This window comes from Oxyura jamaicensis, chromosome 6 (genome assembly GCF_011077185.1).
Source record: "Oxyura jamaicensis isolate SHBP4307 breed ruddy duck chromosome 6, BPBGC_Ojam_1.0, whole genome shotgun sequence".
In the NCBI taxonomy this organism is placed as follows: Eukaryota; Metazoa; Chordata; class Aves; order Anseriformes; family Anatidae; genus Oxyura; species Oxyura jamaicensis.
In genome coordinates this window covers 26,380,373-26,399,950 of record NC_048898.1, presented here as the reverse complement: position 1 = coordinate 26,399,950, position 19,578 = coordinate 26,380,373, and the positions used below count along the sequence as shown (strand labels likewise).

Below are 19,578 nucleotides of genomic sequence, written 5' to 3'. Positions count from 1 at the left end.
CTGGTTATTTGCCTGTGGTTACCCGAACCCGTTTTCTTCCTTTGTTTTGTTTTGTTTTGTTTTTTTTGTGTTCAGTTCTGGCCATTGGGGTGGAAAATCCATTCTTTGTAGAGGCTCTCCCCATGACTCTACACTCTATTTGTCCTTGATTTTATTATTATTATTATTTTAAATTAACATAGCTTTAGATTTAAGGTCCTTTAGCCTATTTTTAGACAAAGTTCTGCAGCGGTCTGTTGTCATTCCTATATCTTTCCTAGCATTTTAGTTTCCTACTTGTGTTCTTTATTCTCTTTACACATCAAAGTCAGGGCTGGCTCTGTGTTCTTAGGTACCCCTCGGCACCAACTCATTTGCAGATGTCTGAAGGTAGAGGGGGTACTGCTGTGCAGCCGTAGCAGAGCCACGATGATGTGTAGGCTTGACAGGAAACAAGAATTTCTCCACTAGAGGAAGATTGCAGGATGGAGAAGTGACCTAGCAGGGATTTCTGCTGTCAGTGTTGTCAGAATGTAATATTGCTTGGTTTGAACTTTCACACAGTGCTTTTGGAAGTGTATTATTGGCATCCTGAAGGAGCTGTGCTTACTTGCACAAAAGCACAGAAACCTGAAACAAGCGTAGATAGAGAATAATGTATCTGTCTAGTTACTAAGGATGAGAAGTTTGGTCTTTGAATACTTGTATGGATTTTGACCTTTTAATATTATACAAGAAGATAGAACTTACTAAGCTTACTAATAAGTCCCTTGTTGGATTTCTAATGCAAGATGGAGACCCTATTACTGATTATAAACTGTTACAAAGACCAGCCAACCAACCAAACAAAAACCTGCAAGCGGAGCCCTAACCACAAGCATCCCTCCGAGTCCCTCCCACTGCCCAAAAATTCCAAGTAGCTCAGCAAAACTACTTGGCAATTTTTTAAGTGATTCAGCAACCATGGTCTCCCTTTTCCCCGCATTTTCTCTAAAGCCCTGACATGATATTTCCTCATTTGTTTCTTTATTTAAAAGATAATTTCTCCTTATTTGCTATTTTTATTTCCATAAGTTCCAGCTCTAATTGTTACCAGTTCCCTGTTGCATGCAGCCCTCAGCCTGTAAACCTTCCCAAGTGAGGGGCTGCAGTCCTTTATCGGAAGGACACCTGCCTTTTTATGCACCTTTTCAATCAAATTTGAGTAATACTAAAATGAGAATAACTGCATGGGGACCTGGAATCCTGATGAATCATGCTGCTGTATTAGGGACTATCAGCAGAATAAAGGATTCATTTGCTATGATTCCCTTAGAGCCATCCCAGACAGTATGCAAAAGTGCAATGAAAGGATCATCACCACTTCAAGAGTTTGTTGGGTTGAAAATACAGAACAGACACTAATTTTCTTATTGATGGTTGAGAAAGACGAGCCCTGAAGGGTGGTTTTTTGCTCACTTGTGAATGTTATTGCCACAAATAGGCTGGACCTTACACCTAACAGGTATCAAGAGTTTTGTAGACCTGTGGACCATGCAGGAGTTTGTCCACCACTCAAATGCAGCTGTTCTAGAGCAGGGAAATAATATCTGCTAAACAGCCCACCATGACAGCGTTAGGTGGCTTAGAGCAGGAAATGGAGATGAGTAATATACAGTTGAAACTAGATGTCACGTTGGTAAGTTGGTTAGACAGGTAATAAACGAGACTTCTTCCTTTTTTTAAAATTATTATTTTATTATTTTTATTATACAGACTTCAGCTGCCATGGGTGACAGGGTGCCTCCTGTTAAGTTCTCTGTACCTCTAATCAGTACTGTCCCTTCTCATTCTAAATGTTCTTCTAATCTCTTCTGGAAGCAAAATAGAGAAGATTAATCTTGCTACATGTGAAAAAAGATAAAAGGTTAAAATGCATGAAAGTACCTCATCTTTTTGAGTTGCAACTGTACTTGCTAAAAAGTACACTCCTATGGTCCCTCCTCCCCTCCCCCCCCCCCATCCCCTCCTCTCAGGTTATTAAATGTTGCTTTTGACATCTCAGTATTTTATTATGTAAAAATCTATGATAGAATTTGGCCAGGCTGCAAGCTTACCGCTTTGCATCTTGCAAGACAGCTGTGGTTACCACCATCGTCACAGGGGACCGTGAGATTCATCTTGTACATGCTCTGGTGCTTTGAAGCTTTCTGTAAGCAGCTGCTGGTGGTTACTGTCAGAGGGAGGCTTTTGAATTAGATGAACCAGTGTTTCAAGGTTATTTCTTCCATCAGCTTACCTTACTACTCTCTAAACTAGGGTGAGAAATGACTATGTAATAAGCAACATATTAAATTCTGCAGAAACATCCAGTAGAAGGACCAAAGTTTGATCAAACTATGAGAAATCACGAAAAGCCCTGTAATACAAAATAGACAATTCAGTCCTTCCCCTGCCATCAAGCCCAGCCACCCGGAGGGAGTTACTGGAGTCTGACAGTGTACACAGTACGCTGTGTTGCTTGGCTGTTAGTGGATGTGAGGAGGAATCTGCCAAAGAAAGTTATGACATGGGTGATGATCTCCCCTAGGAATAAGCCTGAATAAAATTTCAGTTTATACCAATGAAAGGCCATTATAGAAGTTCATTCAAAACATTATTTTTGCCCATTTTTATTTACATTTTGCAAGATGGTCAATGTGGGAGTGAAGATTCAGTTTTATTTATATTTTAACTTAACTACTGAAAATTTGTTTCATCAAATTATAAAGCTTTTTCAACTGTTTTATTTGATAAATTTGTTAAAATTAATTTCTTCCACTAGAAGAATGATTTTTGTTTTAAACAATCAACATCTCCACAGTAATGATGAAAGCAAAGACTAAACATGGGGTTGTATGTTCATAGAATATTGTTCTAATCCTACTGAATTTCATGGCACTTACTTTCAAAAGCTGGTACACATTTAGTAATCCTTACAAAGTTCCCCCTTCAAGCCTCACTTAGCCCAAAGGTAAGCATAGGCAGAAGAAGCCCTGTGGAAGGGTCAAAGCCAAACGCTGACAAAATCATTTCTCTCTATGGGATGCAGTGTTGACTCCAGACCCCAAGGCCAGTAGCATTCAGGAAGACAGCACTGAAACTAATGGAGAAAAGACATCTTAATTCCTGGTTTCATGCTTAGTCTGCTAGTATGAATCACTAAAGTTGAATGAAGTTGTACCCTGACCTGTAGTGTATCTAGAAAGAATAGTTGCTGTTTTTTTGTTTTGTTGCTGAAGGGGGAAAATGGTGATGCTTATATACAGTGGCTTGCAGCCAGCCCGTCCACAATGGGATCAGCTGCAGTGAAGAAATAGCTATGATGTCTTTGAAATTCCTGATTGCTGAGATTTCTTTTGAGATAGGCCCCGTGCCCAGAGAGAAGCTGAGGCTGCATTATTGGCCTTCACACGGGTAAACAGCCCGAGTCTGGTTGGGGGTGAGCTGGCGGCGGAGGTCTGGGCACACCACAGGGCAGCAATTGCTGCCGCTGAGGCACGGGGACACACCTATTGCAAGTGCAAGGTAAAACCTGTCGGGGTGAACTTCCTTCCAGGTGGTTAACCTTCGAGTTTTACCTTTTGTTTGCTATGGGTCCTTGTGGTTAGTTACTGGGGATCACCAGATACCTCATAAATGGTACATTGGAATTTTTCCATTTGATGTCTTGATTTTCTGTATGAATGGAATTGCTCTTTCCAATACAAACAAAATGAATGCAAAATTGACAAGTTTTCTCAATTCGTAATTCAACCTCAGACATCCGATCGGACTACATATCTTTCTTTGATGACTATTTCTGTTATTCAGTTGATGTTCCCCCTGGCTGGGATGAGTTTGAATTGAACTTGTCATCCTGCTGTGCGTGACCTGCTCGCTTCATTTCTTCTCCCTCAGTTTTTTATCAGCTTGTATAGGGAAAAATAAAACTTTGAGATGAGTTACTGTTTTTAGAGTACTTTGAGGTTTTCATGAAAATGTGCTATAGAAAGTGTTGGGTGTTAAAGGCAATGAGAAGTACTCAGAATGCCCTTATCAGGGCTTATTAAAGCCCTGTGTAAATTTATAGTGCTGTACAAGCGGTTCACAGTGATAAGGCCTCACTTTAGGCCTCAGCTTTAGCACTCACCAATGAATAGGATCTACATTCCCCATTCCCATCACTCAGTACTTCATCATTTGGATGCTGCTGAAAGTGCTTACGGAAAAGCACAGCGCGATGTCAACCTGCAAGATCTTCTTAAAACAGAATTCAGGGCCGTGTTAATGACAAGTCCGTGCTACCTATTGTGACTTAATTGTCCTTTTAAAAATTAGAGCAATATGATACATGTCCTGAATATCTGTCTGAAGAGTGTTGATGTACGTCATGGAGTTCATTCCCGGAAGAAAAATATCAATGTTATTTTCCAAATAGTAGAGCAGGTGAGCGTAAGCAGGAAAGCAGACTGACTTGCAGGGTGGGATCCCCGCCAGTGCTGTTTATTGTCACGGTCTGTAAACCCCCACAGGGAGCCAGCCTGTGGGAGGAGGGTGTTAATGTGGGTGAAACCAGGAGAAGAGAAAATTTAGCAGGAGAGGAGGCACAGGCACAGTGTGGGAACCAGTCTGGGAAGACTGCAGACTGGTTGCAGCACAGAAGAGCTGTTTGCATTGCAGGTGGGCTTTGGATGGGAACATTTAACAATATTTCTCTCAGAACTGGAGAATGTCTAATGTAATTGTTTTTGAAGAACAGGGTAAAAAGAATTGATGGATATTAGCTTTTCTTCCAATAGCAAAAGGAAGTGTATTGGAAAGCATGCTGATCTCCATGCTTTAGGGTACAGTGCAGCTCTGGCACCTCAGGAACCCAGTCTCTCCCTGTAGTGCCTAGCTGCCTGGCTGCAAGATTTATTTCTTTCTCTGAAGCCATTTGACTTGATCTTTGTAGGGTCACGATATTATGCTATGTGAAATGGCTGTAGGGTCTAATCAATCAATAGTCATTTTTTCCTCTGCACCTGTGAATGACAGCTGCCCTTTGGATGGAGATAACTTGGACAGATTTGGTCTTCAGGATAGGGTGAGGAGATTGACACACAATGAACTTCTAGGCTATGTTTTATATGTACTGATTCGTGGTTCTTATGATACTGTTATGAGATAAGTAGGGTTTTTCCTTGTCCCTGTCTGGAGCATTTAAACAAAATGTCATAGGTTTATGGAATAAAGAGATGATGTTAGTGTCTGAATTAGGATTAAAGCAGGGAGTTTGTACACATCTACACATGCTGTCTGGATCTGAAGCGTTACCTGTCTTTATATTGTGTAATGTATTGGTGGCTCAGGCAGTGTATGCAATGTTTACCTCAGTGTGCTGCTGTTGAAATCCCTTACCAGAAAGGCTTGCAGGCCTGGTTGGGCTTCACTCCTTTCAGGGCCAAGCTAGCAAGGGATGTGCTATGTGGGCATATCAGGTCAGACCTAGTCTGGCATCTCTGATCTGCACAAGAATCATTTACATGCTCTCTGATACCACCTACTGAAGATTCGTTTGCAAATTTGGATTTGAAATTGTGGGATCCCAGCACGAGATATAAGGCATAATGCCTGAATATAACCCATTCTGATTTGACAGTCTTGGAGATTGTTCCTTCTTTCTCCTTGCAGGACCTGGGGTAGCAGGAGTGGAAGCAATCGTAATGCCGTGGTGCTGTTTTTTGGAGACACCAAGCATAGAGCATCAAGGCTGGACAGTACCAACTTGCAGAGGTAGCATGCTTGCTGGTTTGTTAAATATGGCCAATTCTTTCATTGACAATTTCTGTTGGAGCTTCTTAATGGTTATTTGCATCCGCAGTGCCTGTCAAAGGCCATCTAAGTTAATGGTGTTTACCATTTACAAGTGGGAAGAGTGACCTATTTTTAATGACCAAAGTATTGTGCAAATGTGTGTCACTGTACTAGTGCTATCATGCTGCAACCTGTGTTGTTATCTTGACACCTGTGTGTGTTCATTGCTCTCCTTCCTGCATTGACCTTGGTGGCCTTCTGCTTCAGCATTACAGTCCCAAACTGTGAGAAAGAAAACGTGTGAGAACCTATGTTCTATTAGAGGTCATTCAAATAGGAGGAAGATTTAGGACAAAAACAAATTGCAATCTTTGGGTAAAGAAATGCTAGGTTCTAAACAGATTGTCTGTGTTCACTGTAACTATCCTTCCTTTCCCTACGTCTTGGTGATTAGTCTAAATTTGCTTTTTCAGATGAAGAGATCAAGGCAAATGTCTTCATGCCCCACCAGATGAAAAAGATCCGGTGTTATAGTGCATTTGAAATTAAGAAGTTTGTCAAGCTTTAGCTTCCACTGAAATCTTTTACAACCACTGCATTTTCAAATACTGCCAACATACATATTATTTAGCTAAATAAATAGTGTAAATCTATATGTTGGTTAGGAAAAATGAGGGGAATGATAGTCCATATTTTTTATGCGAGCTCTTTAGCATGAACAGTCTGAGCTACCTTAAGGAACAGTAAGTGGCTCACTTCCAGAGGTGAAGCCTGTTCACATGTTGTTGTCTTCTGGGGCAGATGGATCTTTTAGCAGTCACTTCTGGGAGCTGCATTATTATATTGATTTATTTGCTAGCAAGAAACCATTCTTGTAGGGACATAGTGATCCAGATTTGGATTGGTGATAGGGCTTTGCCCGTCGTGCAACCACAGCTAGCTGGCTACATGAACCACATTCAGTGCGGTGCTATAACGCATGGGGAGATATGTATGCCCAGAGGCTTCATCCCACGGTGGGCAGGGAGGCAGCCTGGGAATCTGGAGGCACACTTCGCAGCTGCTGCAATCATGCAAGGTTTGTTCCAGAGAAACACTTATTGCATAATCAAGAAGAAAATTAATCAACATGGCAAGGAAATTCAGCTCAAGACTTTCTGCACAATGTAGCTGTGATGGGGGAGAGCAGTGACTGTTGCAAAGAAACAAGCTTTGGAGAAGAAGCCAGTGAGTGAATATCATTCAGCAAGGCCAAGAATTTGAAAAGGTAAAGTCACTAGGAAGGCTGTTTTGAAATTTGGGGTGTTAGTGGGGAGAAGAAAGAGACGCAAAACAGCAAAGGGCAGAGAAGCACCTGAAGGGTCATTATCTCTGATCAAAATATTGGTGACGATCAAAACATTCAACAGCTCTGTTCTTCTGTAGACACTTGTGCTGCTCAGAATTGCTTGTCACAGATCTAGTTCTTTATACTCTGGTCTAAATTATACAATTCTGTCAAGAGAGTGCCCTCTGTTGTATGCAACCACTAAATGCACTTCTGAAATGACCGTTCTGTAGGCTGTCAGTGTGGATGCTGTAGTTTCAATTTCTAAACAGCCTTGTTCTTTTCATTTCTTATAAATACATCTATATTTTAAAAATACATTGAGATTACACTTAGTGGAGCAAATAAAGTTCCTGGTAAGGGAAATCTGTGTGTATTTGAAAAGTGTGGCTATAATGCAAACATAACTTAGCAACGCGTTATCTTTATAATAATGAGTTTTTGAAAAGAACAGTGAGCTGAAAAACCTTAATTTGATATAATTATTTAGAAAGTTTCCTCTCTAAAACATATAGCAATATGTGTTTCATATGCTGGTGGTTTCCATGTAGTCGAATGACATTTACAGATATTCCTCTTTTCAAAACAGTCCACTCTGCTCTGAGATAACAGGAGTATAGAAAACCCAAGAAGGCAAAAGAGCAGCTAACAAGGCCACTTCAAAATGGTTGTGGTCCTAGTTCCCGTTCCTGAGAAGGCTGACATGCTGAGATACACCATGACTTTACTGCCTCAAGCCAGGGAGGGACTGAGGCAGCATCACTGTGTTCACCAGGTATCAAGATCTTTCAAAACTGAACTGGGGAGAGGGGAGAATAGATAAGCATTTCTCAACAGCAGCTTGAAAAAGATATGAATGTTTTGGGGACCTTTCAGAAAAGTGGTCTGGCAGAAGGGAATGTTAGGGATTAAGCCAATCTGTAGTTTTTTACATCAGAGTAAGCCTCTTGTGTTGGGCATTTTGTCCCATTCGCTGCAGAGATATTTGTGCCATTCTAGACATGTCTGGACTATTGGAGGGAGGAAACTGGCTAGAAAAAACTGTGGGATGCAGCTGAGCAGTGCCTGGATGCCTATTTCTATAATGTGCTTATGCTGCAGTGTGTATGGACACGTGTACACCCACTGCGTTTGTTAATGTTGACCAAAAAAAATTAAGTGTAAGAGCTTTAGTCATTCTTCTTCTTGTCACCTCTCCCAAAAGTTTCATGGAAATGATCTAGGAATATTTCTTACCTGACATTTTCAGGTTTTGATGAATATTGTTTTAGTAGTTACTGGAAGTAAGGCACATACCGTGACTTGCTGAGAAATTGTTTTATGTCCTGATACTTCCTGCTCTTTAGAAGTCACAGTTTCCCTTTCTGATGATTTGTTCTTTATGGCATTTAATAGCTTTTGTTACTTCAGATACAGAACTGTCATACCTGACACTAGCTGTATCTCCAAGGATGTATCCTAAAGCTCACTACCTTGTTTTCCAGCCTCGGATGTGCTTAACTTGTATCCATACCATGCAGCTCTTCAGCACTAAGCCTGTCCAGTCAGCAAGACACCTTAGTACTGTTGGTGTTGTGCCTACTGCAGCACGTGCTGAGCTCTACTTCACCCAACCAATCCATACAGACACTGCTGAGAAACAGGAACAAAACGTCAGGTATTTCCAACAACCATGTTACATACAACCTTGTTACATACAAGGCACTCTTTTCTTGCATCCTCAAACTGTTAGGTTAGTTTTTGTGGCACTGAAAGGTTCCATAGATCAAGCTGAATAGTCCAGGACCTTGCAAGAGTAGACCTGGAGGGGAGTTTGGTGCCACATTGAGGCTGACAGAAAAGGGGGACCCTGAAGGGAAATTTGGCATTGGAAAGTGCTGAGTTTCAATATCTCTTTGTTCTGTATAAAAACAAATGCAGTCACTGCTCTTTAAAAGAAGGCATGAGTAAAATACATAACTGGGGTTTTCAATAGGTAAAATGACTTCAGAGATCTGGGAGAGGTGAACTGGCTTTGGGGTTCTCTGATACTAGATGCACAAAGCTAATGGAATGGTTTATTTATCTGGTGAAACGGTGCACAAGGATTTTTTGTGACTTTCATTTCTTCTCTGTAAAATAGGCATCTTCAGTAAAGAAGTCCAGGTCCAAACAGGATTGGGAAAAGTTAAGAAACCCAGCTAAGCTGCATTTTATAATAAAACAGCACAAAATCCAATTGTGAAGAGGAGGTGGAAGATGATATCTGCAAGAGAAATGAAGACTAAATGTGAGTACTTCACTGTTATTTACCTTTCCTGTTTTATTCCCATCCCTACCATTGTAACTGCACGCCTTAACATGGGTCTGTCACCATATCAAGTTTTAGCAAACAGGCTTTGAATGGGCTTTCCAAACATCTCTGTTAACCCAGTGGAATGCATTTGTTCCTTTTTGGGAAGTGTATGTAAAATTAAGATAAATTAATGTTCAGTATTGGAAGTTATCGGTATGATTTCATTGTCCAGGGTGAAGGATGTGCCTAGAAGAGGAAAACAAAATGTCTAACATTGAGATACAAGACTTTAAAATGTTTTATTTTCTGTTAAATTTATAAAAATTACCAGGTCTTTTTTTGAGCTATGGGTTTGATGTTGACAGAGCCACTCAGGATTCCTATTTGGTATTGATACAATCATTGTTGTATTTTGCTATTTACCTGAGAGTGTGTAAAATCTGGATAAACCTTTGCCTGTGTAAAATAAAAGAAAAAGATAACACTTGAATGGCATGTTTAAAATAGGGCAAAGTGCACCAGTGTGCTTTGTAAAATCAGAACAGTTAACTTTTGCAACATTTTGAAATTCTGGGTATTTCTTACTCTTGGCTTTACTCTCTGAAGTTGTAAAAGGATCCTCAATTCTTTTATTTTTTTTAAATTAACGGAGTTTTACTGGTGTAACATACTGAATAGTAATAATGCTGCTCTACATGTATTTTTAATTTTAAATTAGCTTGCAGGATGGTGCAGATGTGGTTGATACACTAGCATAAAGAGCTTTAGTGAAAGCATTGATTAAGGTATACCTTGTTCCAAGGACTTGTTTCAAAAGATGTGCTGGATTGCAGAATTAAACTAGCTCAGGGAGAAACTCCTGGTGCCTCCAGGAGGCAGCAGTTAAGAGGAAAAAGGTTTTGCTTTGTAAGGGGAAAAACTGATGGCTGTTAGATTTGTGTAGGAGGAGCAATAGGCAAGCGGGGTTAATCAGCTAGATTTATAGTTATGCTGAAGAACCAGCTAGCTGTGCAACGAAAACCTCGGTGCAGCTTTCCTGCTGCTCCTAAGCCTGGCCTCTCTCCCATTCACGTGCAATCTATCAGAGCTTGTCCGGGCTGTTGCTGAGGTCAAACACGGGTGAACAGGGTTTACATTGCTAACTTGGTGCGTAAGTGGTTTGGCCATTTATCTTTAATGCCAAATGGGTGCAGTTACTCATTTTGTGAATGGGGAGAGTTTTACTGAGCTATTCTGTCAGAGCTATGAACATGGAGGAGACCAAATTCTGTTTGAGATTCCTGCTCTCACGGGGGAGCAGTTCTGCTCCCGGTGCTTGCTCCTGCTCTGCCAGCCACTGGCTTCTCCCCAGTTCACTGGTTCCCAAAGGGAGAAACACCCCAGAAACCCGGCCACTTACTGCGGACGGAGATCTCTGCCACCAAAACACCTCCGGTTTGTTCCATGCGCTGTTTTCGTTTGTCGCATGTCTCAAGAAATCAGAGAGAAAACCATGTATAATGGTTGAATTATACAAAATTAATATATATGTATACATATCCAAACCCAATTCTCATATTTCCAGTCAAGTAAATAAAATCTCTGTCATGTTTTCTGCATATTTTCTAGGGACTGTTTTTTTTCTTTAATTGAGGCATCTTAGTGCAGAAGAGGTTCAAGAGCTTTTACTGTGTATTTCATAAGAATTTTAGTATGCCACAGCTTTTATGGTGGCTGTCAGTCTAAGTGCCCTTTTCAGCTGTCAAGTGGCAGGATTGCAGATGGGCATCCACTTGCTGATCACACCTCCTCCTGGGCTGCCCTTTGCATGCTGCCACAAACTTCCTGTCAAGAAGCAAGGGGGTAGCTGAGCTCCATCTGTTTAACCCATGACCTCTGTGAAGACCTCTGTTGTTGTTTATTGCTAAGTGTAATTGGTGCCCACTGGGTATGAGCGTGAAGCATCAAAACCTTTCCAAGCAGATCATCATATACCCAGCACTAATGACTCCTGTCACAGCTGACAAGGTCTGTATTGGAGGCATAGTGCTCTAGCTTAAAGGTCCTTGTCCATTCCCTGACCTTTACAAGTCCCCAGCTGTGAGCATTTTGTACAAAATTGGTGTGTGATAATTCCAGTTATGCCTTGTTTGGTTCAACCTTAATTGCAGCAGACCACCAGCTGCATTTTTGGGTTGGCAGTGGACTCCATGGAGGTTGGCCTGATGGAGCAATTATCCTGTCCTGGAGGGCAAGGAGGGAATTCCATCCTGTGCTTGTAAGGGTGATGTAAATGTTTGGCAGTAATGTCAGAAAAGCAGATATATTTTTTATACTTTTGTTTGTTTGTTTTTAAATTTCTAATAATGCATTTCTATCAGGTCTGCAGCTTTGCATAAATCGGTCTCTCCTGCTTACTGCTGAGGCTGGGTAATAAACTGCTCTCTTATAGGGGCTCCTGGACTGAGAAGGGGTTTATAAAGAAAAGTTGGCTTGACCAGGAGTGACATTTTCTCTTCTTCAGCAAGAATTAATTGTTGTTGAAATGAGAGGATATGGGCAAAGGAGTATTTTGGGCTTTCATTTCAGCTTAAATAACATTCAGCTTCACTTCAGAGTAAAGGCATATTCATTGAGTGAGAGAAAGAACAGTGAAGCCCTGACTTACTGAAGGAGGCAGAGAAGTCTTTAATAACCCTTACCCTTGCATCAGTTGGTGCAATTGGTGCACACCTCCCCGTGCTAAATAACTGCACAGCATCTCCCCCCTCATTCCCACCTAAGGCCACAGAAACCTCTCTGCGATCTCAGTTCCTGCTCCGGTAACAGTTTGCACATTTCCTGCAGAATAGAACAGCTTCAAGGGCAGAGCTTACTGCAGAGCTGCAGGATAGCTGAGGGGACTTCTACAGGAAGGAGGACTAGGAGGTTTTATTTGAGCTGAGGTGAGCTTTGAGCCTCAGCACTGAGGTATTTGGTAAAATGGGAAGTGTTCTACTTTCTCCTTTTTTTTTCCTCCTGCTTTTGTTTAGCTGTAGCTAATTGTCAAACAGGAGTGTCATCTGGCATATTGACAAAAAACAAGTTTTAAATGGCTGTGTTATTTCCCAACACGTTTAAACAGATTGCTCAACATGGCATGCAGTGCCTGTGGCATGACAGGGATCAGGGTGCACAGCCCACCACTCAGGTTAATGCCTCGCGGTGGCTCCATCTAATGCAAGCTCTGCTGCTGGCTCCCCACCTGATGTGCCCCTGGGAGCTTCTCGACATCCTGTCCAAATTTAGCAAATTTTATCTTAGAGGGAGGCCTTACCACCGGGCAGGAGAACTTCTCGCTGTCACAGACGTGCGTTTCGCAGTGCAGCCAGACCTTGGACAGCTTGGGGATGTTTTGGAAGCGGAAGGCGTTAAACTGGAAGGTCGCCCGGCTTGTCTTCCCATTCTCATGCACAAGAATGGAGTTGTCCGTGGCACACCTGTGTTGTGTGTGAAGAAGCGGTATCAGACCCTGATCTGTGAATAACCATGTCCTGAGGTGATGGTCTGGTGGAGGCGTTTGCTCAGCTTTCAGATACTTGGGGAGCAATAGGACACTGTGTGAGGTGACGGTTTGGGCCTGCAGAAATCAAGACCTTTTGGCATCTGGCTGATTAACAAGCATTGCAGGGTCAGCAAAGCCTTCCAGCTATTCTCAAGTCATCTCCTTTTAACCAGCACTCAAAGTTGTCCCAGCTCCTGCTTTCCTTTCCGCCTCTTGTGACTGCAGGTGGCCCAGGGCCTGCTGCAGGTTCATGCCTGCGGGCAGCCACCAAGGGCAGCAGGCCCCAGTGAGCAAATGGGGCTGTGCCAGCAGCCTGAGAACTCACCGTGCTGCCTGCTGCTGGGCAGAGGAAGGTAGCGGAGAGGGACAAGGCTAACACTGGAAGGGGCTGCTCCCCACAGTGCCAGTTACAATTCGTGACCCTTCCCTTGCTGCCTCGAGCACCAGGGGTTGCCCTCTCATGGCCCCCGCATTTCTGTTGTCCCTGGGGCAGGACTGGGCAGAGCTGCTCCCTGGGTCCCACCAGCACCTACCCCTTGGTGATGAGAGGCCAGTGGATCTGGTAGAAATACTCTGAGGAGGGAGTTGCCCAGCAGTTGTTGAGAACAACTTTGAACCTGGGGAGGCACAAGCATCAGATGAGCACATAGCATCCTGATTGCCAACTTATTGTTTCTCCTTTCTTACCTACCTGTCACTTAAGCCCTTAGCTTCCACTCCAGCAAATATGTCAGAACCAATTTCTGATGTTTCGACAACAAAAGGGGCTTCTTTTATGCTTGAAAACTTGGCGTTCTTTGAAAGAGAAAAAGAAAAAGGCATCAGACACTATCAGTACCATGCAAAATGAAGGCATGTGGCAGCTTCAGACAGCTCTGGACGGACAGACCCAGAAGTCTGGATTTTTGTTACCTGCAAGCTCCAAAATGGGTGTTTAGTAGTAGGAGTATTGTAATCCTAAAACAGTTTTTAATAATCTCAAGGTTGTATATAAAACTCAGCCTGCAATTTGAGCTGCTGGCACAGGAGTCATTACAGAAATCTTGTCACAAAACTCATCTTGGTCCTTGTATTAAAATGAGTTGATGCTGGAATAGTGCATGAAAGAAAAAGATCATTTCACTGAAATTAACATTTTCTCCCCAGCAAAATATGAACAAAATAACAAAACAGTGGTCTATTGGCTTTCAGAGCTTGTTCTGCTGTTGTTCTCAATGGTAAAATGTATTATGCACAGTTCAGCTGCTCCCTCCTTGACTCCCGGGAGTCCTATGGACATTAGAACAAAACCATCATTCGGCAACAACAGCAAGTAAGCAAACAATAATAACAACAAAAACCTACCAGAGATTCATTGCTCACTGCCTATTGTATATTTTTGCAGTCATTCTGTCAGGAGTTCACAGGAACATTGGGGCACCTCCTGGGATCTTGCCAGTCTATACTACCAGCATGCCATATGTCAGAAAACAAGAGCACGTGGGCTTTCATGTAGCATCTAAGGGCTGCCAAAATATTTAGTGCCCTATCAATTGGTGCCCTAAATGTCGCATGTGAGGGGAGGAACTCTCATCAATCCCCCTTGTGCTCAATACTCCATCCATCTGACCTATCAATTTAACTCATTATGTTTCTAGCTGTGCTTCTTCTAGCTGTGCTAAAATAGAGAGGCTGCTTTGGTGCTTTTGAGTGTGCTTTGGTGGAAAAAAGACCAAAGGATGATGAGCTGGCTGCTCCAGCAGCACAACAGAGCTGTGGGGAGGTGATGGCTGTTTGAAAAGATCAGCTTGATATCCAGGTACAAATGCTGGGAAGAAAATTCCAGCGTGACCTAAAGATCTTGGGGGAACATGAAATGTCTGTCAGATGAGAGGATGCAAACTGCAAGAGAGATGCATGGAGCTTTTCTATATCTATAGAGACAATGTCATAGCAGTGGTGCCTGTAGGTGCATGCTGCTCTTTGAGTGGGACTACAAACAAGTTTTTATTTTTTTTGTATAAAACCTGTCAGCATGTAAGAAATGTACTTCTCAGCAGAAAAAGCTGCCTCATGTGGAGGGATTAAAAGAACTGTTGGCATGTGTCTGCTCTGTTCAGTTTACGTTATATCCCCGTTAATCAGTAGAAACAAGAACCTGTACAAACCCTGCTGTAATTATCTGTTAGAGGCTAATAATGTGCTCCATGACACACGAAAGTCAGGAGCAGCAGCCCTTTTTTCCAGCTCTTAGGCTGGAATTTGTGAAAGGTGAAAAGCTGGGTGGCAAAGAGCACTTACAGAGTAGAAGTTGAGGGATAGCTGACTTTCAAAGGAGCCAGAGCTCCCATTCTTCACGTGGACGGTGGCCACCCTAGGGATATAACAAACACAGAGCTCTGTAACAGCAAACCGTGGTGTTGAAAAAGGGGTGATGCTCACTCCTCGAGCAGGACTTACCTTTGGTCAAAGGCAGCCTGGTTCACCAGGTAGTTGGCATTGTACGTGCAGGTGAATGAGTAATTCACAGGCTGGCTCTTCACAATCACCGAGGTGTCATTGGAGACAATGGAGTTGTAGAAGTGATAAACAGGGTTCTTAAACTGTAGATGGAAAAACAGAAATGTAACCAATAGCGAGCATTTGAGGCATCAGGATCAAGCTGGTATGTTGAAATGTGAAGATTCAATCTGGTGACAAAACGTTATCCCCAAGGAAACATTACTTTTTCTTAGCTCTTTCTGTGCTGTGCCTCCTATATATATGCACCTTACTACACATATGTGTTCTGTGTAGTAAAGGCACATGCAGATGGGTGACCAGCACAGAGGTTATCACTAAGCCTGTGAGTATTTTGCCTGCAGATGCAAAGCATGACTATTTGATTCTTCCTTCTTCCAAACCTAAATAAGCCCTGATACTGGAGTTTGTCTCTCTTTCAGTACTTAAAGCCTGCTCCAAGCCAAAGCAAACGGGCTCTTTCCAGTGAGTACAGCTGCTGAGTCCAGCTCAGGCTGTGCTGTGTTGCTACCTTTCAGAAATGTTGATCTTGATAGTCTTACCTCTGACTGCGTCCCACAGTACGATTTATTTTTAGGTGACAGGTCTGGGATTGTGAATTGGTAATATCCTGAATCGTGGATCCCATTGTAGCAAATGCCTCCAAGTGCCAGCTGATTAACTTCCCATCCATAAGGACACTCTGGAATTTTTGTGATGATGGTTCTAGGGTAGCAGTATACCAGAATTACATCTGAAAGGAAAACAGTACAGCTGGAGTGACGTTCAGGAGTGTTTTCCTTTCAAAGAAGCAGGTCTGCACAGCTGCTTTCCATGGGGATTAAGTTCCTGTGGGAAGGAACGTGTGCTGGAAGGTCCCCTGTTGTGAGGAGCAAGGGAATCGGGACTGCATGAGCTACAGAGAACTGACCTCGGGGTTGTTAAATTCAGTCCTCCCTGAAGGAGTTTTGCCTTTGCCTTCTAATCAATGCAGAACTTCGTGTACATTTATCTTTCTGGAATAGCTGATTAGGAAGCAAAGAGACTGCTGAGAAATGTGAAGAATTGCTGCACTGAAATCTGTCGTGTTAGTTTATGCTGCAGAGATGACTTCTGTTGGTGTAATGCCACTGACTGTGTAGAAATAATATTGGTGAAGTTTGTTAGCCTTCAGTAATTTGCATCTTTTTGTAGTGGTGTTTGATCTAGGCCACAGCATGTTCTGCTCTTTCCTTGCACTAGCATTGCACTGCCAATGCAAACAGTTTTACAATTTTCACATTAAAAGCTAAGATCCAAAAATGAACTGAAAAGCCTGGCACTGTTAACAGCAGCAGTTAATAGCACAATGGTACCACAACTTGTTTTGTAATGCGGTTATTGCTAGAGCAACCACAAATATTCAACATCGTAACTTACACTGATCGCTTTGTGATAGCAGAAGAGTTGGGCCTTTTATCAAAGGAACAGGCAGTGTGAATTTGAGGGTTTTATGTGAATTTAAAGGGCAAATACTGACTAACCATTAGTGAACTGAAAATTGAGAAAGACTACTAATTACTACCTTAAAAAAAAAAAAAAGAGAACCTCTGTCCAGAATTATTCAACTGTGTATTTTAAAGTTTCTGACACTTTCATTTTTATGATAACAGCCTTATTTTTCAGTCTTTCTCTGTCTGCAGAATCTTAGGAAATGCACAGGGAAAGTCAAATAGGGACCTTAACAACTTGCTCCTTTCTGTTCAACAAACCCAGGCTAGTTCTCTTTGTGTTGGTGGTTAGATCTGTATCGCTGGTGACTTCACAGCTATGGAAAGTCCTGCAGCTCACAGAAACTGCTTGTGTAAGCGAGGGCACTGAAATAAATGGATAGAGGGCCAAATACGTAAGATGCCACAACATTAGTGGCAGTAGCATATACCAGTCTGTTTTACAAACACATGCCACGCACACAAATCGAAGACCCTGTATTGAGGCATATTCCAACACATTTCAAAAGCATGTTTGTTAATTTTGGTGAATTCTACATTGAAGGTCTGTCTGGCACCAGAACGTTCATGTTTCAAGGCAGAAATCAGGATGTAATTAGGGCCTTAGCTTCAATTATGATGATTATAATATTTATTTTAATATAGCAGTGGCGTTCCGAAGTTCAGCCCAGCACATTCATTCAGCACGAGTCATCTGATTGCAGTCAGCAGGACTAAAGCCCATCTTGGGCAGCGAAGATCTGCAGCATCCAGCCTAGGCCATTGTCGCCAATTTCTGATTTCTGCTGTTTTCTTTGCCTGAATTCTGCTCGCACCTAACCTTCTTACACTGGTTATTGCAGAGTTAAGCATATACCTGATTCTCTGTGGGGCTAGGACCTTGCCTTACTGTGCTAATTGGAAACAAATTGTTAAAAGATGTACAAGGATTAGCTCTCCAGAACCAACAGTTTAACTCTCTGAAGAAAACTAGTTTTAAATAGAAAATGACCTTTTGGCAGCTTAAATACAAGGAAAGATCATAAGAGACTTGAGTTATTCTACCTGCTTTATTCGGAGTGCAGGGTCCTGCAAGAGCTTGAGCCAAGATGACCAGCAGATAAATAGTAACAGGCACCATTTCTTGTAATGATCTGAGGACTCAGGGAATAAAAGCTGAAATTGTCTTTAAATCTGAAAAGGGAAAAAAAAAATACATTCAGTGAAGACCTGAAACTGTTAAACTATCTACTTTTAAACAGAGAGAAAGAAATAACATTGCTGGTATTCTGTCATCCAACCTAATTGCATTAACAGGGCATACATCTCCAATGCCACTATTATCACTGTGTCACAACTGTGACAATTTTACTATTTCAGTTTAGTGCTGGCTTTGAATTATTCCAGGATTACTTTATTCTTGTAGATTCTAAACTCAAAGCTTTAGAATAACTAAATTAAATTTAAACAATGGGAGATTTAAAAATATATATATTTTTTTTAAAAAAGAAGAAATTACTAAAAGAAATATGATGCCATAAATATACATGCTGTGCTTAATAACGTAATGCTGAAACTATTATGTGTTGGCTATCCTGATGTATATAATCTTAACTTCATGTAGATAAGTTTTGGTAAATGATGCAATTTCTCCTCTACTGCTAAGCTTAGCATTTTCAGAATCATCATTTGTAGCTGTAATTTCCACTTCCACTGCAGGCCTCAGACCTCCAAACTGTTTCCCACAGGCAGAAGCACGCTCCAGCATAGAGCAGCCTGTGGGCTTGGGACTGGAGCTCTTGTATTTTCCCTTTGTAGATACTCTTCGGTGTCTGCCCTCATATCTACATAACTGAGCAGAGTGCCAGATGTAACAAATATAATTTAGGTAAAGAAAAGAAAAAGTCTTTCTGTTTAAATATTTCCAACAAAAGGAATCAATTTCAACATTTTCACTCAGCCTTTTAAATATATATATTTATAAAAAGCTCTTACAGTACATTTCATTGACACTTCCATCCAATTATAATGCTATGCATTCTACGATAAATGAAGCAAAATACCTACGAAAGAGGAAGGAATTAAGTATTTCAGCTTTTCATTGCGGTCTTATTCCAGTAGCTGTGTTGTCGGCTCTTCCCAAGATGTCCTCTTTCAAATGAACCCAGCTGGTCTTATCTTCTCTTTATATAAGCAATCTTGTAAAAGGAGCCCATCTCTGGTTAAATCTCAGCCTGCCCGTATTGTCCAGTGTGGGAGGAAAAAAAAAGTTATAGAAAAGCAGTTCCTTTCCCTTAGATGGGGCTGTATTGCTGCTATTTGACTTTTTTTTTTTTTTTAAAAAAAAAAAGATTTTCTATGATTTTTTTTGTACAGATCTTGAAAATAACAGAGCAGAAACCTGCTGAAGGCATATAACTGGCAGATTTTTTATAAGTTAATTAGGAAAATGTAGAATTTCTGTAAGAGCAAAACCATTACTGTCTTTTAGAGTTCAGTGAAAGAAAATGTTTATAGCAATTAGATGTCTTGAATGGCTTATTGACAAGGTCAATGTTTTGTGCCATGCAAGTGGAGAATGGACAAAAGTGATTTAATCAGATTGTATACCACTTTTGGAGTTATCTCATTTAATTATTTTTTTCCTAGAAATTCACAGGCATGTAATCTGAAGTACTGAGTTTAGGTAGGACTTTCCTTAAGACTATTATACTTTACAAGTACACTGCAT

General features: G+C 41.5%; 1 protein-coding gene and 1 long non-coding RNA gene across 5 annotated transcripts in view; one reads left to right on the top strand and one right to left on the bottom strand.

Annotated features, from left to right (window-relative positions):
• The window catches only part of LOC118168798, a 32,685-nt gene extending 20,020 nt beyond the window's left edge, over positions 1 to 12,665 (top strand). Inside the window, exons 2-4 of the long non-coding RNA XR_004751802.1 lie at positions 8,587 to 8,759; positions 9,225 to 9,371; positions 12,204 to 12,665. This is a non-coding gene — a long non-coding RNA (uncharacterized LOC118168798). The remainder of the gene's footprint in view (positions 1 to 8,586; positions 8,760 to 9,224; positions 9,372 to 12,203) is intronic.
• On the bottom strand, positions 9,131 to 19,086 carry TECTB (tectorin beta). Of its 4 annotated transcripts, none has more exons than XM_035329396.1 (11): positions 18,911 to 19,086; positions 17,913 to 18,001; positions 15,942 to 16,132; positions 15,340 to 15,482; positions 15,181 to 15,253; positions 13,592 to 13,695; positions 13,434 to 13,517; positions 12,673 to 12,835; positions 10,777 to 10,846; positions 9,801 to 9,833; positions 9,131 to 9,347 (listed from the first exon to the last, which is right to left on the bottom strand). In XM_035329396.1, the coding sequence occupies exons 2-11, from the start codon at positions 17,986 to 17,988 to the stop codon at positions 9,295 to 9,297; spliced, it is 990 nt and encodes a 329-aa protein (XP_035185287.1). In that variant the 5' UTR covers positions 17,989 to 18,001; positions 18,911 to 19,086; the 3' UTR covers positions 9,131 to 9,294. The 4 variants fall into 4 exon arrangements, with proteins under 4 accessions (XP_035185287.1, XP_035185286.1, XP_035185284.1 ...); XM_035329395.1 differs by having other exon boundaries at positions 17,913 to 18,041; positions 18,911 to 19,085; XM_035329393.1 differs by having other exon boundaries at positions 17,913 to 18,041; positions 18,915 to 19,085.
• Between the last annotated feature and the right edge of the window lie 492 nt (positions 19,087 to 19,578).